The 18,969-nt window shown below is 45.2% G+C and overlaps 1 protein-coding gene across 4 annotated transcripts in view; it reads left to right on the plus strand.

Moving 5' to 3' along the window:
* Window positions 1–18,969, plus strand: part of POR (cytochrome p450 oxidoreductase) — a 61,841-nt gene that overhangs the window by 5,706 nt on the left and 37,166 nt on the right. Inside the window, exons 2-3 of one of the 4 annotated variants that reach the window (XM_075013490.1) lie at window positions 756–798; window positions 10,855–12,213. The exons of 2 other annotated variants lie outside the window; for them this stretch is intronic. In XM_075013490.1, coding sequence (XP_074869591.1) covers window positions 12,174–12,213 — 40 coding nt within the window. In that variant the 5' untranslated portion in view covers window positions 756–798; window positions 10,855–12,173. The remainder of the gene's footprint in view (window positions 1–755; window positions 799–10,854; window positions 12,214–18,969) is intronic. One more of the 4 variants, XM_075013491.1, reaches the window with a different exon arrangement.

Below are 18,969 nucleotides of genomic sequence, written 5' to 3' on the forward strand. Positions count from 1 at the left end.
GGCAAAGGCCCACTTTGTCAGATGCATGAATGGAGGTGTTTCAGAAGAGGATTTAACCCCCCCCCCCTCCACTCATGCAATCTGATGAAGCGGGTCTTTGCCCACGAACCTTATGCTCCAAAATATCCGTTAGTCTATAAGGTGCCACAGGGCTTCTTGTTGCTTTTGAAGATACAGACTAACTTGGCTACCTCTCTGATACTTATCAAGGGTATGTTACATATCTTGAGTGAACTTTGCACTGTTTTCTTAATTTAGACTCTTTAAAAAAAAAAGTTAATGAATCTTATGTAAGTTGCTTTACTAGTATAACTTAATCTCGTGCTAGGATTGCTCTTCAAAGGGCATTGTAAAAGGTGTGTCATCTGTTCTGCTCTACTGGAGCACCTATTCAAAAGATCAGTATTTAAAGTCTTTAAACGTATTGTACGTAACATGGACATTTAATAATCTGTGGTTACCTCTTATTTACTTAAACCTCAAAATCCATTAGTGTGCTGCCCCTGGGTCATAGAATCTGTGGAAAGACATTGAGCAAGAAGTCTTTGAAATACTAAAGGTCACTCCTAAAAACCGTGACAGTCCAAAGTGAAATGCAGAGACAGCTGGTTTGACTTTTAGCTGCATAGTAGAATGTTTTTGCTTAGATAGCAACTGTTTTCTTAATTATTTTTCAAAATTATATGTATTTTTTGGAAATCTTTGAAAAGTAGTAATAGCCTAATTGGTTTTTTTTTTTTTTTACATTTTTACAGTGCCTTTGCTAGCAGGTGAACTTCGCCACTTCTTGTGAAGCAGGTTAATACATTTCTGTTCTACAGATCAGGAGAGGAGATGGATTGGAACTGTATAAGGATGTGGATCATATTTTCCATTCCGAAAATTTGGCCTTAGTTTTGTAAAAAAAACAAAACAGGAAAAAAAACTGTCCCTAAGTACCATGCTTAAAACTTAATGTGAGTTGGTAGCAGCCCTGGAAATAGAAAGCAGTAGTCCTGGTTCTCACTTTTCTGCACTGAGGATGACACTATCACTTAGGCTACATCTACACTAGCCCAAAACTTTGAAATGGCCATGCAAATGGCCATTTCAAAGTTTGCTAATGAAGCCCTGAAATACCTATTCAGCACCTCATTAGCATGCGGGTGGCCTGGCACTTCGAAATTGACGTGGCTTGTCCAGACGGGGCTCCTTTTTGAAAGGACCCCGGCTACTTCGAAGTCCCCTTATTCCTATGAGCAGATAGAAATAAGGGGACTTCGAAGTAGCCGGGGTCCTTTAGAAAAGGAGCCTGGTCTGGACGAGCCGCACGCCGGCGAGCTGTGTCAATTTCGAAGTGCCGCAGCCACCCGCATGCTAATGAGGCACTGAATATGTATTTCAGCGCTTCATTAGTAAATTTTGAAACAGCCATTTGCATGGCTGTTTCGAAGTTTTTGGCTAGTGTAGACACGGCCCTTATGTTCTATCCAAATATCACACAAGTTGCTTCTCAGAGGCATCTATTGGACACTTCTCTTGGATCATGTCTGGAGTTTATTCCAGTTTCTGGTCAGACACTACACTGCACTTTACCAAGCTGATACTCCAGAGTGGAATTATTGCACGAGTCATGATAATGTAAGAGTGGCATGGCATGGACATAACTATGTGAGACAAAAGGTAAGACACTCAACCAGGCAAAGAAAAACCCTCCAATAATTCTTAAGTAGTTACAGAGAAAGCAAATACACACAAAATATAAATTTCACGCTCATTAAATACCAAATATTTAGAGTGGGTCAGAGAACACTGAATTATAACTGTATGCCTCCCCCACATGCTTCATGCTTTCTGGTTAAATAAAGCTCTAACTCTGACTTCTTATCTATCAGGAGCTGTCATTTTGCGTAGCTGGTTGTATTTAAAGCACAGGATTGGGAGTTCAGAGATTTGGGTTCTGTTTTGTGCACCGATGAAGTGAGTGACATGAGCAAGATGCAGCATCTTTGTTATCTCATATGTAGCTTGGGGATATTACCTCCTGATTTGGGGTTATGTGAGACAAACACGTAATGCATGCAGAGTGCTTTGAAAAAATGGTGCAGTAATGCACAAGCGATGAAATCATAGGAATATTCGCTATTTTGGGTTAATAGTAGGTATTATGAATTCTTAAATTTTTGCAGGATCTGAGCTTTCATTTATCACCCCTTTCCCTAACACACTTTTTTAAAGCGTGTATGCTTGTAAATTAAACTGTCAAAATAAGAACAGAGGAACTGTTGCATGCTACTGGCCTCAGTCTGCTGGGAGATGGGTCCAGCACCTCTGTTGCTGCCCAGTCAAGGGGAAGCAGAGTGAAAACTCAGTCATGTACCCTCTGAAGGCTGCCTCTGGAATCATTGGGAAACAATGAAACTGACAAAAATTAGGTCAGTTTTCTTCTTCTGGTTGGAAACCCTGAGAGCACCAGCAGAGGTGGATACTAGAGTTACTCAATGAGGACAGGTATTGGAGGCTGGAGACCTACTCTTGCCCCAGCCAAGACACAGTGTTTGAGAGAGAAGCACTTTCCCTCTTCAGCTAAATCTACAGCGGAGCACAATGAGGCTTTTGCATTTATCAGACACAGGACGACCTCCCTTGCAAACTTTGGTGACTTTAACAAGCACGTGTTCATTAGTGTATCTTATCCCTCCTCTCTTCCCTTGTTGTGTGAAGGGCCTGTTTCCCATTTGTATGGGTCAGCTGTGAGTAGAAGGGGACTTGGTGAAGATGACTGTGCATGAAGTGCTCTCTATGCATAGAATAAAGAAATAGAGGGAGAAGATACTGTTATTATAGGTGGTAGTTGTCGTACTTTCAGGCAGGCATTTGATGTGTGAATTAGTGAACAAACGTAGCTGCCTGCAGATAACTTCTTGAATCCTTCACAATATTAATATTTGCATGGGGCTTTTAAAATTCTGCTGCATAAGACTGTGGGGAGGTTTTGCTTGTGTAAATAATGCCAACCAATAGAGTGCACAGGATGTTTGATGTTCGCCATCTCCTGCCCTGTTTTGGTGCATGAATTTTTTGTAGTGTTGGTTTTGCCCTTCTCCCGGCTGCTGCTTACAATCTGAACTTGTTTCCCACGAGGAAATCAGATTGGTCAGTGATTTTGGTTAGATGAAGGTGTACTTTTAGTTCATGTCCTCATTGTTTCACTATATCTTCAAATCAGTACCAAAGACCTTCATGCTCACCATTGTTCCCTCTAATTTTTTCTATCCCTGTGTGGAGTAAATTTTGTTATGCGTGTTGAGGCACGTGTGGATGTGCACCATGAGTAGAAACACTTGCGGTGGCAGCTCTGCTTATTAGCTGGGAAGCATTTGAATTTCTTCTGGGTGGCCACCCACGTGCTCAGCTTATAGGGAGCACTATGGAGTTCTTGGTAGGGTAGTCTGACGCTAAGTCTATGTCTGTACAGTAATCACTCGATTTACATGGAGATTGCGTCCTTGGCATAAATCAGATTTTGAGTAAACTGGAGAGGGTTGGGGAGATCCCTGGAATTCCCCTGGCTGGGGGAGCGGGCAGCTGGGGGAAGTGTGTGTGTGGTGGGGGGCAGCCACGCTGCCCCTGCTTCTTCCATCTGGAGGGCACACAGCTGCTTGCAGTGTGGTTTCTCCCAGCTGGGAGAAACTGCACCAGAAGCAGCTGTGCGCCCGCCAGGCTCTCCGAGCTGGGGCCGGGGGCAGTTTCGATTTGCACTGAATTCGCATTAATGCAAGTTATGCGCAAATCAAAATTGCACTTTTCTAGGGCTTACTGTGATCGACGGCAGTTGACCGCTCAGACTCAATTTAGCTGTGCCGATTGCATAGCTAAAATTGACTTAGCAGTCGACTACTCTGGCTGTCCTCAAGGAAGAAGGTAGGCAGGAGCATTTCTCCCATTGACCTTCCTCACTTGTGAGGTGTTGCGGGGTTAACCCTAGAAAGTGCCAGGTTGCTCATTGACCTGTATGGGTCAATCTTTCGAAGTAGTATGGCAAAGGCTTCCAGATGGGTGGTGCTTCAAACCCAGAGCAAAGGCCGGCTTTTCCAGGCAGGAAGTCTGCAAGTGAAACAGTTCAAGGTTGTTGAAAACAGGTTTTCTCTGAGCTCCTAGTGGCTAATAACACCCAATTATGTGCAAGAGGCATTGAACAACAAAATAAGTTAACTTTAATCGGCGTGTGGTGTACATCTTTGTGAGCCCAGAGGACAGAATTCTCTCCGGGTCTCCGTGAAACCGTTCTTTTCCTTCTGAAGCTCTATCTTCTAGTGTTTTACAACTCTTCTGCTCTCCTCAAGTGAGGGCTGCTGCCAGTTTTGTGGATTGGTAATGAAAGCCCAAAGGTACAATGCTTGAAGCTTGGGATAGGGTTTAAAAATCTGCTAGGAAGGAATACAGCTGGTTTCTATATTGTACTTTGAATAGAAGCTCTGCTGTTCGTTGTCTGGAAGGTTACAGCATTCAGCTTTGATTAGAAGGGAGGAATGTATTGCTGAGTGAGTTTTCTGTTTACTCTGTGTAAGTTTAAAAAAATTGATTTATGTGTTACGCAGTGTGTGTTTTACTTGTACGTTACTTGCTCCGAGAGCCATGTCATGTTAGATGAGGCATTCCAAGCAGCTGAAAAATGTCGAGAAACCAGCCTGTCTTGCAGGAGAAAACAACAAAAGTGGTTTTTTTTTTGTTTTTACTGTCACATGATGAGGTTGTACCTTAATGCTCCATGCCCCGGTTTATCAGAAAAATACTGCCTTGTCCTGCTTGCGAGTCTTCATCAGTGCTGCTTCTGAGTTTGGTTGGAAGCTGTCGTAGAAATGCCATGTGATGGTGTAATACATAATTATGTCAATATCGGAAGGGTTGCGGAGTTAGTCTGTATCTTCAAAATCAACAGGAAGTCCTGTGGCACCTTAAAGATTAACACACATTTTGGAGCATACACTTTTGTTGGAAGTGGGTCTTTGCCCACAGAAGCTGATGCTCCAAATATCTGTTAGTTTATAAGGTGTCACAGGACTTCTTATAATATTTATACAAAGCGAGAGGATGTTTATTTGAGCTTTTGTGCAAGGAACAGAAGAAAAAAATCTAGCTCAGATCAAAATAGTAGATGTCAAATCCTGGTTGGTGTTTATGTAACCCATACACCTGCCCTATATAGTGACATCTAGACCACTTGCACAGAGAAAGAACAAGTCTCACTGCAGCCTTATCTGAGAGCCGGCTGGCTTTTAACTCAAGATGTGAGTCTTGTGCACTAAACTCCAGAGACCCAGGTTTGAGTTCATCTGTTGACTGTTACGCTGAGCCATCCCTAAGTGACCCGGGTTTCATCAAGAATTGGTGGAGCTGAAAATGAGTCAGGGTTGGGCCATGCAGCGCAGTTAAATGTTTGCAGTTGGGAGAGGAATGTGCTTTGTTCTACATTACATTGCCCTCTTCTTTGAGATCTGTAAGAGAAGCGTGTTCCTTTTGTCAAGGCTTGAGAGGCTCATTCTGCCAATCGGGGGAGTTAGGAAAAACTGTGTTCACCCCGGGGGAGTAGAGCATTTTTCTTTGGGGAGGAAAGAGCCAAGAATAAATTGGGTAAAATACCCTTGATAACAGGGAAGGAAAAGGGGACCAACTTGGGTAGATGGAATGCTGACAGACGCTGGGGGCTGGGCTGCTGCATCTTCATGAAAGTAGTGTAAGACTGATTAAAAGAGGTTGGGCCTAGTACTTTTTCTTCTATAGGTGGGTATTGTCATCTATCGCTGAACCAAATAGGTGCTTGCTAAGTTAGCAGCCCCTCTGTAGTTTCCCCCAGGGATTAATGTTATTGACAGAATCTTGACTGTTTTTCTGGATCTTTTCTGTCTTGCTAATAGGGCAGTTTTTTCCTATTGGAAGTTGTATGTTGAATTACTGTCCTGTATTCCCACCCTCTGACCACAGCCAGAGTTTCGTCTCCATAAGGAGTATCAAACCTGGCCCTTTTATTATAGCAAGGTGAGGTAGTGCCATGTTCAAAGAAATGCTGTTGGAGAGAAGGTGGGTGAGATCTTGTATCAGAGCAGCTTCTGTTGGTGAGACAGGCAAACTTTCACACTACGCAGTGCTTTTTTTCAGACTGTTCAGCATTGCTGTCCTGAGTTTTCCCAGCAACTGAGGTCACTTGGGCTGCTATTGCGCTTCCCTCTGCTGTTGTTTTGTCTAAACACCAAACTGTACCTCCGTTGCCAACCAAGAGAAAACAATAACTAATGCTTTAAATTTCTTTGGGGTAGGGAGGGAAGGAAATGGTAATACCTACAACAAGCCACCCTGAAGTGAGAGACTCAACCACACATCTGCTCAGAGTCTTCCCTGCTTTATCTGGCCAAGTGTAGATGTATTGTCAGGGAAAGTCATTTGCTGGGGACAGTGCTTCCCAAACTTTTTCAACTCTCAGCACATTTTTAAGATCCCAAACTTATTGTGGTACACCAAAATGACAAAAATAGCATAAAATATTGCAAGAAATAACACTTATTTCAATATGAAACATACTTATATTACAGAGAGGGAGCCGTGCTCGTCTATATACTATCAAAACAAAAAGCAGTCCAGTAGCACTTTAAAGACTAGCAAAATAATTTATTAGGTGAGCTTTCGTGGGACAGACCCACTTCTTCAGACCATAGCCAGACCAGAACAGAGTCTGAAGTGGGTCTGTCCCACGAAAGCTCACCTAATAAATTATTTTGCTAGTCTTTAAAGTGCTACTGGACTGCTTTTTGTTTTGATACTTCTATTACAATATTAATGAAACAGTATTTGACTTCACATATTTTGCTAGAATTTTAATGTGAAATGTGAGCTTGTTTTAATGAACACAACTGATAAATATTTGGTTCAGTGCTGGAAAACTACGCTCAGCTCCTGATCCGCACATTTTAAACGTGATCTCTTCTCATTTTTTGTAAGTGATAATGAAGAGAAAGTTCACCAAGGTAGATGGTTGAAAATGTCAGTAGAACAATTATTGCTTGATTGAAATCAGTCGATATTCATTTCTCAGTTTGTAGCCAAAAATGATCCAATGGAATCTCTCTAAATTTGAGCTGGAGTGTGATCATTTCTGACATCCAAAAATTCTTCCTTTTCCTTCAAAGATAAACTCATTGCTGATTTTTTTCTGTAGATAATGCAAAAAGATTTAGAATCCAATCAAACTCCTCCGTTCCAAATAATCTGAGGTAATGCCCAAGCTTGTCATGAAGCAATTTCAAATGTTGCTCCCCAAGTGGGAGTAGCCTTTCGTCTTGATCTGAGCTAGAAGCTTATGTGAACATCTAGCGTGAACCATGACCTACTTCTCTCCAGAGTTTTTTGTGATTGGGACTCATTTAACTTGTCTGTGCGTGTCAGTATGTTCTCATTGCATCCTTGCAGTTTCCAATTCAGTTCATGTAGGTGCTCAGATACCTCAGCCAAGTATGCCAGTTATCCCAGTCAGTATTTATCTTGTCGTAGACTCGCATGCTGGGTCTCTCTCTGCATACATTGCTTCAGTGCTTCTCTCAGCTCGTGAACTTTTGACAGAACTTTTCCTCTTGAAAGCAACTGAACTTCGGTGTGAAGGAGAAGGGATTGACATTTTGCTCCCACTTCTTCACATAAAATAGAAAAAAGGCATGAAATATGAAATAAAAGACATGACTGAAGCATTCTGGATTTGAGGAAACTGACCATTTCACAGCTTCATTTAGGCTATGTCTGCGCTACGAGATGAATTCAAATTTATTAAAATTGATTTTATAACTCAGGGTTTTAGAAATTCCAATTTGAGTATCCTCACCTTCCCACAGGCTCCCCACAAATTTGACTTATTGCTGCCACACTTAATGACCAGACATCGGCTGTTGCAGTGGCGCATTGTGGGATCCTATCCCACAGTTCCCTCAGCCTCCTCCCTCCATTCTGTGTCCTCCCCTATGGTCCCTGCTGCATTCCTGCCACTTCTCACACTGCTGCCTTGTTCCTGGGTCCCAGCAGTTGGAGGTAGCCCGGAAGCTGACCAGGGCTGCTGCACTGGTCAGTTTCCCAGCTCCCCTAAGTGTCGGGGAGTTGGGAGCCGGGAGCCAGGTGCAGCAGTGCCAGTTGTCTCTGGAGGCTAATTCAGTTTTAAGACATGACGCTTCCACGCTGACCTTTATCTGAACTTTTAAATTCAAACTTGACACCAGACCCAGCTGGTTCCAAGGATAATATATTGATTTTGGTGCTCCCTAAATCAGTCTAATGGTATTTACAGTGAAGACTATTGAGTTAACTGCCTTAAATTCAAATTTATCTCGTAGTGTAGACATAGCCTTAATGTGGATCTCGGCTCAGCTGGCTATTTGAGATGAGCGTCTGCCTATGCAGAAGGCAGTCAGTTATTTGCACCTCTGGATTTTCACATTATGCTTCGGGCACAAAGCCTTTTATGTTCTCTGCCATTGTTGCCACACCATTTGTGCATGTGTTTACGCAGTTCTTCTGTGAAACCCCATTTATATTGAAATATTTGTCTGTCACTCTGAATATTTCCTCTCCCTGCCCCCATTGTTTTTTGTGGAAGTTCCTTGCAGACTAAATAATTCTCTCTTAAGCTGTCCTTCTCAGGAAGCTCAACAACTACAATTAGCTGTGTGCAATTTATCAATGTCTGTAGATTCATCAGTTTGAAGGGAAAAATTTCCTGCCTCTTTGATTTTCTAAATTAAAGTTGTTTCTGTATCCTCTGACATGTCTTTAATGTGTCTGCTGATGGTATTATTGGAAAGGAGAAACTCTCGCTACCTTCTTTGCTGCTCCTGGACCCATCATAGTGTGGACAATTTCTTGACGGGCTGACAGAATGAGGTTCAGCAATAGTATGAACCTTTTGGGCTTTCGCAATCAATCTGGCAACACTGAAGCTGGAATAGTGACTAGTCCCTGCTGGAGCTTTCCTTCTAGTGAATGGCACTGAACAGCCATGGAGACAGACCCAAGGTGCTTCCAGTCTGATGCTGCATGTCGTAAATGCGGCATGCACCTGAGATGGCTTTCTGTTTGGAGTATCCTGCAGCAGAAGACACTGATGTCTAAGGCATGGTTAATAATCAATACTTAGATCTTCTAAAATACTGTTCATAATTAAATTTCATGAAAGAGACCAGAAGGAGAACCTGCGGCACAGAATAGGGCCATGACTTGCCCTACGTCAGCAGCAAGCCTGGGCAGAGCCTTGAATAGAGCCCAGGTTGCTGGAGGCCCTGTCCAGCGAACTAGTCACGATACCACATTGGCTCCCTTAAGTAGCCTTAGTTTATGTATTGCTTGGATGCGTCTCTGTCTCCGCACTGGCTATTATGACGCTGGCTGGCAAACACTAGCTGTGCTCACTTTAATACCTCTCCATTTGATACGTTTTAACAGTATCTCTCTCTCTCTCAACTTGGGTAGCTGAAATAACTGTGTTTCACAATGAATGCCTTCTTTTGTATTGCCTGTTAAAAATCTCTGCCTGTCCTATGCGTAAGTCCCCTCCCGCTGTAAACTTAGCAAAATGTTTTCCTTTTCTTTATTCTTTCCCCTCCTCATTTGCCAGACACTGCTTTGCTGTACCACCGTTGTTGTTCTTGGCTTCTGCTTTCGCTCCAGAGGTGGTTGCCTTTCAGTGGTGCTGTTTGTGTGCAGACAAAGGGAAGAAGTTCAGTTGCATCCTCCTGAGTTGGAGAGGTGATGAGTCTACAATTGATGGGGTAACACCAGCCATGACAGGGTGCCTGGGGTGGAAAGTCATTGCCTTGTGTTTCAATTTCCTTTTAATTAATGACCCTATGCGCAGAGTCAGGCTGACTGAGAGGTGTCATATGGCTGCAGAAATGTGGCACAACATGCTGATCTGCCAAGTCATCGCATCTGTTGCAACAGATATTTAGCTGTGATTCTCTGTATTGGCAACACACATTCTCCACCTTCCGCTTTTGTTGGTTACTTGCATCAGCATGTTCTTGGTAACGATCATGTGTTCTTCCAACTGCGTCTGCAGCTTCAACATCTCAGTCTTCACATAAATGATTTCAAGCAAACTGAACTTTATTTAAAGCTTTAAGCAGGTAATTGGGGCCTTTTAGCCTTTGCCTCTGTTCTGCTGAAGCCATTGTTGGATGTAATGAAAACAAAAAAGCAGTCAAGTAGCACTTTAAAGACGAACAAAATAATTTATTAGGTGAGCTTTTGTGGGACAGACCCACTTCTTCAGACCATGTTGGTCTGAAGAAGTGGGTCTGTCCCACAAAAGCTCACCTAATAAATTATTTTGTTCGTCTTTAAAGTGCTACTTGACTGTTTTTTTGTTTTGATAGTATATAGACTAGCATGGCTCCCTCTCTGTTACTATTGGATGTGATGGTTTTTGTTCTATGGCCGGCTTGCCACAAAGAGTAGCACAACACTCAACTAATAAAAACAACAAGAAGTCCTGTGGCACCTTATAGACTAAGATATTTTGGAGCATAAGCTTTCGTGGGCAAAGACCTGCTTCATCAGATGCATGCAGTGGGGAGGGGGTGCTTCAGCGGAGGGTTTAAAGAGGGAGTCTCATTCAAGGGGAGGGCCAGAGTTGACAAGGTCTGTTCAGTCACAGAGGACGTGGCCCATTATCGGCAGTTAATATGGAGATGTGAACATCAAGATCAGAGAAACTGCTTTTATAATGGGCCAACCACTCCCAGTCTATGTTCAGTCCTTGGTTGCTGGTGTCAAATTTGAAATGAATTGCAGCTTTGAAGTTTCTCTTTGGAGTTCATTTTTTGTTTTTTTTTGTTGTAGGACTGCTACTTTTAAATTTGTTACTGAGTTTCCAGGGAGATTTCCTGAAACTACAATACCCACCTATGGAAGTGAAGAAATAGATTGACAGAGCCAGTTGTGTACTCAGAAGCCACCTGCCACAAGACCAGCCCAACAAGGAAAACAAGAGGACATCAGTGGCCATCACATACAGCCCCCAGCTAAACCCTCTCCAGCACATCATCATTGGTCTACAAGCCATCGTGGACAGCGATCCTTCACGCTCACAGACTTTGGGAGGCCGGCCTGTCCTCGCCTACAGACAGCCTGCCAACCTTAAACAAATTCTCACCAGCAACTATAGACCACAACATATTAACTCTAAGCCTGGAACCAATCCCTTCAACAAATCTCGCCGCCAGCTCTGCTCACATATCTACACCAGTGATATCATCACAGGACACATCAAGCACACCAAAGGCTTTTTCACCTGCACATCTGCTAATATAATATATGCATCATGTGCCAGCAATGCCCCCACTGCAATTTATGTTGGCCAAACTGGACAGTCTCTCCATAAAAGAATAAATGGACGTAAATCAGACATCAGAAACGGTAACATACAAAAACCTGTAGGAGAACACTTCAATCTCCCTGGACACTCAGTAACAAATTTAAAAGTATCAGTCCTACAACAACAAAACTTCAAAAATAAACTCCAAAGAGAAACTTCAGATCTGCAATTCATTTGCAAATTCGACACCAACAACCAGTGATTGAACAGAGACTGGGAGTGATTGGCCCATTACAAAAGCAGTTTATCTGCTCTTGAAGTTCATAACTCCACATTAGCTACTGATAATTGGCTGCATCCTCCCTGGCTGAACTGACTTGATTTTTCCTCTCTTGATGTTCAAGCAACAGCAGGAGCTGCACCAACAGAGCCAGGACAATTCCCTTGCCCATGCCGTTCAAAGCTTGGACTCCTCAGCCACATGCGAGTCCACAGCTGATGAGCTTGTGCAAGCTCGAGACGTCATCGTCGGACACGACGGACTACCTATGTATATGATGTTCACAACTCCACTTTAACTGCTGATAATGGGCCATGTCCTCTGTAACTGAATAGACCTTGTCAGCTCTGGCCCTCCCCTTGCTTGAGACTCCCTTTTTAAACCCTTCTCTGAAATCCAACCCCATGCATCTGATGAAGCGGGTTTTTGCCTAGGAAAGCTGATGCTCCAAAATACCTGTTAGCCTGTAAGTTACCACAGGACTTCTTGTTGTTTTTGAAGATACAGACTAACTCGCCTACCCCTCTGATACTCCAGTAATAAGGACTTCTACTTAGTGTCTGCATGGTAGGATCCAAATGGATGAAAGGCTCCACGCTCCATTGTGAGTTCGTTTCTCTGACTCTTTTCTATAGTTTGAATGCACATCTTGAATAACTCAAACTCTTTTCTTAAATCCCTCATTTCAGGCCTCTGGGTAGTTGCTGCTAGTTATGTCCTCTGCTGATCTGCCAGAAGCCTCCTGTCCCATGTTAGTGTCCAACCCAACCTCTTAAAGGTGGCTGCTGCCACTAGTTTTACATGTTTGAAAACGAGTAGCTTGGCTGAATGCTTAGAGGAGAAGTTAGAAGAGTTAGGGTGTAGAAAGCTTGGTTCTAGACCTCTTCTGCATTGCAAGAGTCCTGGGTCAAAGATGGTCAGTGACTGAATAGCCCCAAATTCTGGATCACCTTTGTGTGGGTGATGGACAGTGCACAGTAGTGGTGGATGGAACTGGGGCATTCTCTCCCTCACACTTTCTACTTTGTATGGCCTGTGTATGGGCCGTCCACAGCTGCAGACCTGACAACGTGTCCTGGGCGATCCAGTGCAGTGCCGTAACTAGCTAGTTTTGCACCTGCGGCAAGAATATAAAATCCCCCCCCCCCCCCCGTTTATAAATTCATAGTTATTTCTTAGAGAAAAGGAAAGTAATAAATAATAAAAACGCATTTATTATAGTTACGAGGGTCTCACGCCTGCCCAGGACTCAAAGACACCAGCTGCATGAATGTCTGGAGGCTAAAGGGGATGTGCAAGATGTGCCCAGGCAGATGGAGTTGAGGAGACCACCTTGCCTGCCCAGGAGAAATGGGGAAGGCAGAAGGCACACTGAGTACCGAGTGAGCTGGCTGGCACTGATTACGGTTGCAGAGAAAGTGCATTATCCTGATGGGGAGAGGGCGGAGTGGACACACAGCCTGTCAGAATGACCCTGCCATGAGTAGTTACTGGGACAGATAATTCGTTTGAGGCATTCAGGCAAGGACAGGATTGAGCTCTGTTCCCAGGTGGCACCCTGGGGAGGAGTATAAAACTGTTATCTGGTTGTTGGCTCTAGGGAGAGGGGCATTACCTACCCCAGAGCAGGGGTCTGCAACCAAAATAGCAAGAAGAGCCATTTTTTCAAACCCACTTAAAATCAATACTTCAAGAGCCTCAATGCATATGACAGCAACGAAGGGTCCTGTAGCACCTTATAGACTAACAGAAAAGTTTTGAGCATGAGCTTTCATGAGCACAGACTCACTTCATCAGATGCTGGTCTTGGAAATCTGCAGGGCCCGGCATAAATAAGCCAGAGCTAGGGTGGAGATAACAAGGTTAGCTCAGTCAGCAAGGGTGAGGCTTACTACCAACAGTTGATCTGGAGGTGTGAACACCAAGGGAGGGGAAGCTGCTTCTGTATTTAGCCAGCCACGAATACATCAAGACGTACTTTTGTCAGTATCTCCTTTTGTGGGGAAGGATGTGCTGGTAACTCAGCTGTCCAGATACATCCTTCCTCACCCTCAAAGAAAACCCTATCAAGGAGATATGTATGTCTCATAGAACTGGAAGGGACCTTGAGAGGTCATCATGTCTTGTTCCTTGCACTCACAGCAGGACCTGTCACCATCCCTGACACACTTGTTTTTAATCTAACCTGCCCCAGGAGGATTGAATCCACAGCCCTGGGTTTACAAGGCCATTTGCGCTATCTTGGATGCGGAGAGAGGCAGCAAGCAGGTGTGACAATGTAGGGCTTTCTCTCTTTGTAGCTCTGTGCAAAGCATGAGGCCCCGGGGAGTAAAACTGGGCAGCAGCTCTGTCAATAGTACATCAGCATGCCAGTGGAGGTCAGCGTGTTCTCTGTTTAACAGCCAGCCAGAGCAGCGAGGTGTCTGTGACTGGTCCTCGCATGTGAGACGCAGTAAATAAACAGTTTTTTGAGCCCCACTGTGCCGGTGTGGTGCCTTCACAGGCAGGAGTCCCAGCTGATCTTCCATACAGATAAGGAGGCAGGGAGGTGAAGTGGGTCAGCCACACCCAGCGGGAGGCAACTCAGGTGACACTGGTGCCTGCTTCCCCCTCGTGTCTGCTGCACGGAGTGGCATCCACACAGCTGGGCTGCAGCCGGGAGAGCTGGCTGATCAGGCCACACCTTGCACATATCAGGATGAGGAGGAGTAGACAGGGCAACAGGTAGTGGAGATAAAGAGGAGGGAGTGGCAGGGGGATGACTGATGCCAGCCTGCTCCTCCCCTCTAGGTTCACCCAGTCCTCCAAACCCCACTCATCCAGGAGCCCCCTGCCCCCACCCCACTAAATCCAGTTGTTGAGTTCCTGGGCTGGGAGGAGGGGGGTCACTGTCAACGCCCACAGCAGCTGGGGCAGGGTCACTTCACAGGGTGCAGTTAGCTGGCTGGGCAGCTCCCTCTCAGCTGCATGTGGCTCTTTAAGAGCCATTTGCAGCTTGTTACGCTGCAGGCTGCTGCTGCAGAGACAAAGGCAGCTGCAGCCAGTGCACCCCCACCCCCACTGGCTGCACAGTGACTGTGTAGCAGGGGCTCAACCCCACAGAAAAGTCCCACTGTGCAGGATGAGTAGCTTAAACCTGTATTCTTGTATATCACCAAATGCCACTAAAGTCTGACCACTCCCAAAAGCAGCTTTGGGAAGTGAAATTTTCCTTTCAGATCGGCCATGTCTACACTAGCCGAAAACTTTGAAATGGCCATGCAAATGGCCATTTCGAAGTTTACTAATGAAGCGTGAAATACATATTCAGCACCTCATTAGCATGCGGGCAGCCGTGGCACTTCGAAATTGATGCGGCTCACCGCCGCGTGGCTTGTCCAGACAGGGCTCCTTTTCGAAAGGACCCTGGCTACTTCAAAGTCCCCTTATTCCTATTTGCATGGCCATTTTGAAGTTTTTGGCTAGTGTAGACGTAGCCATAGAGAATAACTACTGTGAGAGAAAAATCCTTGAAACCAGGATGCCGGGGGGAAGGGGAGGGCTGGACTCCTTTATTTCTTGGCAGGAGGGCTCTGTATCTTGTGCCCATCAGATAGAGTTTTAGGCAATGCCTTTTTTGTTTAACAAAAAACGGGGGGGGGGGGAAGCTGGTTTCCCGCTGGCTCCCTGCCCCCAGCCAAACCACTGGTTTTAGGGCGCTCTCTTGTTCTGAAGGATATCTGTGCGTCTCTTTGTATAGTTGATGTGCATTGTGGGCAAGACTTTCAGGGAGAGTTTTAGGCTGCTGGCAACTTTGCAGAACACATCCTGACAAGGACTGTTCATAATAATGACTTAATTGACAGTAACCTTATCAGGGCTGGGTCGTGTGAAGTGTGAGTTCACTTACTCTGAACTTGATGGTGGAGGAGCTTAGCACTTTCCAGAATTGGGCGCTTTGATGCTCTTCACTCAGTGACGTGCCTGGTGCTGAAGTTTGAAAGATGATGTAATTAAAGAAAAACAAAATGTGCATGAATTCCCCATTGTAGAGCATCTCTGTGGGACTTCAAAGTGGCCTGAACTAGACATGGTGTTTGGAGATCAGACCTTCTAAATCTAACACACTACCAGAACATTAAGACTGAAAAGGGGCAACTTCAAAGCTGAATGGGCTAAAATATAACCTGGCTTAAAATGTCCCCCTTGACTACATTTTTATTACAGGACTGCCTAGAGGTGCCACCTGAGCTGGGGGGAGGTCGGAAGGGGGGGCTTTTCGCTGACATTCTAAATAGAGAAGTCAGAAAAGAAATATACCTCCCTTCACAGAGACTTGAGGCCCAGATTTTCAGAAGCAATTGGTTATTTTGGGTGCTTCTGTGTTTGACCATCTTGGGTCATCTCACAAGGGCTCTGTAAACTGGGCTCTCTTACGTTGTCTCAGCTTGTGCCCATTTGAAATCCTGTCTGAAAGACACACGTGTGAGGTAGAAATGCTGGTTTGGTTTTGTGCAAAGGGAAGTGGATGTTAAGCAGAGTGTGTGACACATCTAGAGCTTAGTCCTGCTGTTCTTCCTCATGTGTAACTGGACTGATGTCTGTGAAGCTACTCCAGCAGGGTTGGGTTTACAGGATTGGACACCCTCCATTTTCTGCTTGGAATGGCAAAAATGCAGTTTGTGGAAATATCTGTCTAAACAGCTGCCTACATCTTAATAGGTCTTCCGCTGCCAACCTTTTTAGGCAGATTGGGGTTGTAAAACAAAGCAGCTGCCGTGTTTGGTTGCCCACATGGGAATCCCAGTGAGCATCTTCCAGATGTACTTTTTGCTGAGCCCTTAAAGAGAAGTTGAGAGCAAGCTGGGGCATAAGGCAGCCAGGGAGTATTGAAGAAAACAGAAGTGTGTGAGAATGTGGCTTATCCAAATAGCTGGTAATTCAAGGTGCGAGGGACGGGGCTTTCTTTGGAAACAAGGCAAGTGGGATCAGAATTAAAACTTGGTGACTCAGTGGCTCATCTGCCTGCAGATAAGTTTGCATAGGCCAGTTAGTACTGAAGGGCCAGTAGAGCAATCGGAGGGAGCTGGGTTCTTCCCTGACTCAGGCACCATTCTGGCAAAGGGAATTTACAGAAAGTATACGCCACAAGCCCCTCTGTCACATGACCCACCTCAGCCCTGGTCATGCACAAGTCAAACCTTTCCCCTGATTGACTCTCAAGATCTCAGAGTAAATATGCCTCCTTGGCAGCTACAAAAAGCTCTTTATTGTAGGACAGCCAGACAATAAACAAAGATCCCTGTGGTGCTGTTTTCAAGCACTCCTCAGTGTAGAACCTCACTCCTAAATTCTTAGTGGATGAAAACTGCACAAGCCTGAGAATCAATTGCTCTGTGTTTATTCCTGCACTAGCCTGGCAAAGTTGCTTGTGCAAGTTCCTGCACTGGTGTATCTGAAAGGCCTGTCTGATGTCACTGCAAGGTGCCTGTCGGCTTCTCTCTGCTTCTGCTGAGGTGCTCATTTGTAGCTTTCTGCAGCAGTGCTGTTCAGCACTGAGCCATAGATAATCCCACAGCAGCACCCCACTGGAAGGAGCCATTTCATCTGGCCCTCCAAAACTGTGCAAAACCAAGTCACTGCTACCCATACGTACTCCCCCCTTTAGCAACCGGCATGAGAGAATTTCTTATTCAGAAGTGTGTGTGTGAGAGAGATTTCTTTTGTGTATCTAAGGCAAGTGAGGTGAACATGAATAACCGTCAGGGCTTGGATCCTTAGGTAGTTGGGCTGTAATTTGTGGCACTACACAGAGCCTCTGAGCGAGTGAATTTTACCCTGCTGTTCACATCCTATCATACATTTTTTCTGGAGGGTGTAATGCAAAACCAGTCAGTCTCAGGCCCTGGATCATGTGGGCTCTGCTTACCTACATTTGTCCTGTACTTGTAGCAGGGGACAGCCTCCGGAGGCTGATAGGAATGGCACTCCTGATTTGGATGTGTATGGTAGACCTCCCTGTGACTCAGTGCTGGGCCCTAGAAGGTGTTTAGGGACACTGTTCTTGCAGGGGTTCCATCTGCCAGACAAGATGTGAAATCAGGCCTTTGGCTTCTTTTGACTATGAAAATGTCTACAGTTGTTAACCTGTAGATTCCTACCGGATTTCAGCTACCATCCACCTGTATTTGCCTGGTGGTTGTGCCTTCTCCTTACTGCCCTGCTCTGCATTATTGGACTGTCGGCGACTAGAATTCCAGTGAGAGGTAAAGGAAATGTTGGGCTGGTAAGTGGGCCTGTGTCTTCCATAGCGATGAGAACATTTTGAAACCCTTCGGCCTCAATGGTGCCATATGTGGGAAAGAGGCAAATAAATCTCTCCTCTCTCTTTTCAGCCTGGGGCTGGTGCAAAGTGGTGGGAAAACTGACGCTGGTGTCCAGAGGCTGCTCCCTCTCCGTTTGGGACAGGGCAAGTGGCTTTGGAAAAGTCACAAGACAGATTTCCTTCTAAACCCCAAGCCCCGTGATTGCACTTGAAGCACAGGCAGTGACTGATGTCTCCTATAAATGCCTTGGCAGAAGCCAGCTGGAGTGAAAAGCTCTGGAGCTGAGCTTGGTTTCCTGAACTCAGGCAAGGGGCTGTGCCATACTTGCTCTGGGTTCTGCTACTGCTTGGCATCCACCTTTTTAGTGCAAGGGAGTAACTTTGCCCAGACTTCAGACTAGATGGCACATGTTTGCGTTGCTTGGGAATGAGCTTTCGGGTTAGTCGTGTGTGCCAAGTCTCTGTTACTCCCGGGCCTTTCAATGAGAGCTCTCAGAGAGCAGAGTGGTAGTGGCACGAACAGGTGAGGAGACTTACATCAATGAGCAGGGGTTTTGCAGCTGGAGCAGATATGTTTTTGATAATAAACCCAATAGAGGGATCACTCAGCCCTCTGCTTCCACGCATACGTCTACACAGCATTTTGGAGCAAGCTTGGGCTAGTCATGCTTGTGCCAGCTCTTTAAAACAGCTGTACAGAGAGTGCTTTGAAATTGAAGTTTGGGATCAGAAGTCCAGCCCTTTGCTTCGGCTTCAAAGCTGGCACATGAGGGAGGAGGGTCCAGAACCCAGACTCCAGCCCAGGTTTGAACATCTACACCTCAGTTAAACAGTCCCAGCCTCCTGAGTTGACATAGGCTTGTCATGGAGGTTTAGTTGCAGTGTAGTTATAGCCAGTCTGGTGGTTAACTTAATCACTTACTTTGTGCAGGGAAGAACAAAGAATGTCAGTGAAATGCACGTGATGTGGAACTCTGTCCTAGAAAGTGGCAGCTCTGAAACCAGTTTAGGGTCATGGGAGGAAACCAGCTGAACAGGCGCTGCCAGTTTGACTGG

Source organism: Carettochelys insculpta, chromosome 19 (genome assembly GCF_033958435.1).
Source record: "Carettochelys insculpta isolate YL-2023 chromosome 19, ASM3395843v1, whole genome shotgun sequence".
Taxonomy (NCBI): Eukaryota; Metazoa; Chordata; order Testudines; family Carettochelyidae; genus Carettochelys; species Carettochelys insculpta.